The sequence below is a fragment of the Cariama cristata genome, unplaced genomic scaffold, assembly GCF_000690535.1.
Source record: "Cariama cristata isolate BGI_N322 unplaced genomic scaffold, ASM69053v1 scaffold3198, whole genome shotgun sequence".
In the NCBI taxonomy this organism is placed as follows: Eukaryota; Metazoa; Chordata; class Aves; order Cariamiformes; family Cariamidae; genus Cariama; species Cariama cristata.
In genome coordinates this window covers 14,610-18,787 of record NW_009631472.1, presented here as the reverse complement: position 1 = coordinate 18,787, position 4,178 = coordinate 14,610, and the positions used below count along the sequence as shown (strand labels likewise).

Here is a 4,178-nt window from a genome sequence, read left to right as displayed (position 1 = left end):
AGCAGGAATTCATAAAAGCCCTTGGAGAAAATTAAGTCCTTTCAGCAATCTAAACACACTTCTCTTATTTGTTATACTATAGTGTGAACTATAAGGTCATTTACTTAAATGTTTAAAAAGAGGATGTGAACTAAGACATTTTAAATTGGCCATTTTCAATCTTGCCACTCTAGCTTGTTCTGTTCAGTCTCATCCTTTCTTCTGTGTGGGCTTCATTCCGCTTTCTCCCATTACTCTACCCTCCACGGCCCTAGAAAGTGACTCATCGAGAAAACACGTCACAACTGAACAATATAGTTAATTTAGATAGTCTTAAAAAAAAAGGGGGGGGGGGAAGAGGCTTTTTTTCAAAACACAAAGGCCCACGAGAGGAAAAACAGTTAGAATTTACATTTGATTTTGGCCCGGATTTAATAAGCAAAAGGAATAAAATGCTATCAGCTAATTAAGATAATCTAAAGAAATCACCATGGTAATCAGAACCAGTGTACTTAGATTTTAAACATAACCAAAATATACTATGCCAACAAATCAGAAAATTAAAACATTCCATATTACAATTTTAAAGTTGCAATTACAAGTTTACCTTATAACTACAGGAACACATTCCAGTCTAGAAGTAATATAAGCTTTTGTTATCTCAGGTGCATATGTATCTAAGAGGTGGGGTTCTGCCGTTTTCACAAAAGGTACAGATGCTACCATTCTTTGCCACAGAGTTAGCAAATAATGAACACTATTTGGAGAGAACTCCCAGTGCTATAAGAGAACAAAACATACTTCTGTTAAAGCATCCCAGTGTGAAATTCTAGTTGCGAAACATGATGCTTTTATCTTAAGTAGTCTCATTCATTCACATAACTACTGAAGGACCCAGTCAGAACTGAGACATACTATGGCACACATTATAGAGTAGATCCAGAATTACCTGGAGACACTCTTGCCTCCTTCAAGTGAAATCCACAATTCGAAACTCAGAGCTAGGCCTAGGTTCTTACACAGTGTGTGGTGAGATTTAGGTGCTATAAAAGGGCCATTCAAAAATCCTAAATGTTGAGTTGGGAACTGTCTAGAGCCACCTAACAGAAAATGTAAAAAGATCAGAAATTTATCTCAACTTTCTTTTCTCTTCCAAGTGTATGGAGCTGTCATTGGCAACTCAGGAATTCAAAGGCCAAAATCTTCTCCTAAAGGTCACCATCTTCTGCTGTTATTCTGAACACCAAAGAAAGACTCTGGAGGAAACACTAAAATAGCAATTGTACTATTACTCAAACAGTGTGCACGCCTTTATCCTGGTGTGTTTCAAAAACAGACTTGTAAAATTTTTAACACTGTGAGAATCTTGATCCTGTGATAAGTGTCCTTCTCATACAGATGTGGATCCCTCAAAAATTTAGACATTATTCCACGCAGCTTCTGAATCCAGTTCAGATGGGAACTTGCACTCAGCAGCTCAGCATATAGGCAACTGTGTGCATGTGTGTACACACATATATATGTACGCACAAAAAGCAGAACTCAAGAACCTAGTTAGTGTAGGCACTTGAAAGTTTACATGAGAGCATAGGTGTAATTATTTTGGGGTTAGATAGAGGGTGTAGTTCGTTGGAATTTTTTTTTTTTTTGAGGGTGAGGACTCAGGCTGGAGGATTAACATCCATCTATCTCCTACTTCAGTTGTCATTTTCTTCTTTAAATCTGCTCCCATTACAAAACTCCATAGGAGTGGGAACCAGTTCTACAGAAAATGGAAATCTGAGTTACATCACTGATAAAATGTATTTTTACATAAAGAAAAGCCTCACCACCTCCTCAGAAAACACCAACACAAAGAACTAGGATCAGTCCTCTTTGTCATTCAAGAGTTGAAGAAAAGAGAACACTTCTGTATATATTCTTACCTGTAGGCTAGTAATAGTAAAATTTGCTATAAGTTGGATGACTTCTGGGTAATCTTTCACCATTACTAGCTCTCCTAGTTGATAGTTCGTCTTTAGCCGAGCCAAAAACCGACATAATTCATGGTAATTACCCGGATCAGATAAACCCTAAATTTGAAGAAGCAAATTTTGAAAAGTTAACAGCTTAATCTAATAGAAATTTTATGAGCACTATTGCTAATTGGGTGACAATTTTATTTGCATAGGGGTTTCGCTTTGTTTTGACTAGAAAATCAAAGCAAACAGACGTCTGGCTGAAAGTGGTTTTGATAGATTCAGTGAATGAAGACTGTAACTGGAAAAACAAATTCACAGTTGTTTTAGCATTTCAAATAAATAAAATAAAAAATAAAAAGATACCTGTGGATTTTCAAGTATTTGTTTCACTCCTTTGATTAGATTACCAAGGTATTTGGCACGTTCTGGATTGCTGAATAAAGATCTCCTTGTAGAAGCAAACTGAACTAAACAAGAAAGTGCCTGAAGAATAAAAAAATACTGGAAGATTAAAAAAAATTTAACTTTCAGAATAATCATCTTTTAATGTTTGGAGCAATCCAATCTACTGCTGCATGTAGTACATTTGGTGGCTGAAGATTATTTTTGCACCAACCTCTACACTATCACTGAACATAAATATTGCTCAGTTTTAAAATTCTCTTTTACAACAGCTTCTGACTTCAAAATAGTTGGGTGGATGTTTTCTATGGGGCTGAGTAGTGCTGAATTAGGGGACGGAGGACTTGAAAGCTTTCAGATTCAGAAATGAAAACTGGGGCTGAAGTTCAAAGAAAAGATACTGTGACTGGGCACTTAGCCAGGGGACTCATAACATGCTAATGTACAGAATAAAACAGGGTCTTTTGGACGAAGTAGAGATGTAAAAAGACTATTTCCATAATTACTTGACTGTAAATCACTACGTGCCACTTACTAACTGAGACAGCACTGGTGGAAGGGAATGATACAAATCAAAAAACAGGTCCAAGGTCTCTGGTTCCAGGAAGACTACAAAGAAAGATAAATTGGTTTTATCACTCTCTGCAAGCAGTAATTAAGTATCTTTATTTTAACAGAATCATCATCTTTTTAACAAAAACAGTTAAGAGTGATATATCACTGTAGTTGAGAATAAACTAGAACAGATGCATTAATTATTTCATTGTACAATATTAAATAAAGCACTGTTCTCTTTTTATCACATTTCATTTATCCTATAGCTTATAAAGAATACTTCCTTTAAAACTGCAGATGGTACAATACTTTGTCAGTTGCTCACAGAATGATGTTCTGTAATAATGTAGGTAAACTGATTTCTTCAGGTTACCACAGTAGTAGACTAAGACAGGTTCCAGATACTAAGGATTAGTTTAGTCTGTATTTAAACAAAGGCAAGTTTTTAACAAAAGTTCCACAGACTATCCTGAAGTCTACAGACTCATAAACAGAAAGAAATATTTTAAACACCAAGTTATCAGTTCACTGTAGAATCACATCAAATGAATAATAACATTACCCTATTTTATGAAGGGGTAACAACAGGGTAGAAAAAAGTTCACCAATAATTCATACTTAAGTAAACCCACAAATTAAGTAACATTTCAAAGTTGTTCCATTTCTAAGCACTATTTTATATGAAGACTTGTGTAAAACAAAGGATCACATAACAAAGGTTAATTTCCTTAGGCACTCTCTGTGTTTAATGACTAAAGGGAGATCCTTCCACAAAAAATTTAAAGTATCTAAACTAAAATCTTGAGAAAACCTATCCCCTTTTCCTTCCTAGGGGGTCTTGGGAAATTACTGTGACTTGCCCAAATTCAGCCTTTCATCAGTATTCCCCCTGCTTGCCATATATTATTGCTCTTCATCCCTCACACTGCAATTAGACGCTACTGTACATTAACAGAGAAGGAATGGAGTTATGCATGGAAACTGATGAAGAATCGTTATCATTGAAATAAGGAGGAATATCAAACACTCAGCGTGTCATGCTATACAGGTAAGCCAGATTTAAACCTCCCATCTTGGGTATGGGAAACTGTGTAGCTGCTTTACCTAGATGTAATGGACTTCCAATCCGGTTTATTTATTTTGCCAAGAAGCAGGATAAATAAGCTTAAAAGAAGCTCCATGCTGGTAGTGCTAAACTGCATCTGTTATCCCAGGTAATTTCATTAATGCTAGCTTGGACATTGTATTGGGTTTGCGTGGCAAGGTTTCGGTAGCGGGGAA

The 4,178-nt window shown here is 35.9% G+C and overlaps 1 protein-coding gene across 1 annotated transcript in view; it reads right to left on the bottom strand.

The window, feature by feature from the left end:
- LOC104166128 (ran-binding protein 17-like) overlaps positions 1-4,178 on the bottom strand; it is a gene marked incomplete at both ends in the record, with an annotated part of 24,326 nt that overhangs the window by 7,990 nt on the left and 12,158 nt on the right. The window contains 4 exons of the mRNA XM_009705958.1: positions 587-759; positions 1,905-2,051; positions 2,304-2,423; positions 2,878-2,951. Coding sequence (XP_009704260.1) covers positions 587-759; positions 1,905-2,051; positions 2,304-2,423; positions 2,878-2,951 — 514 coding nt within the window. The remainder of the gene's footprint in view (positions 1-586; positions 760-1,904; positions 2,052-2,303; positions 2,424-2,877; positions 2,952-4,178) is intronic.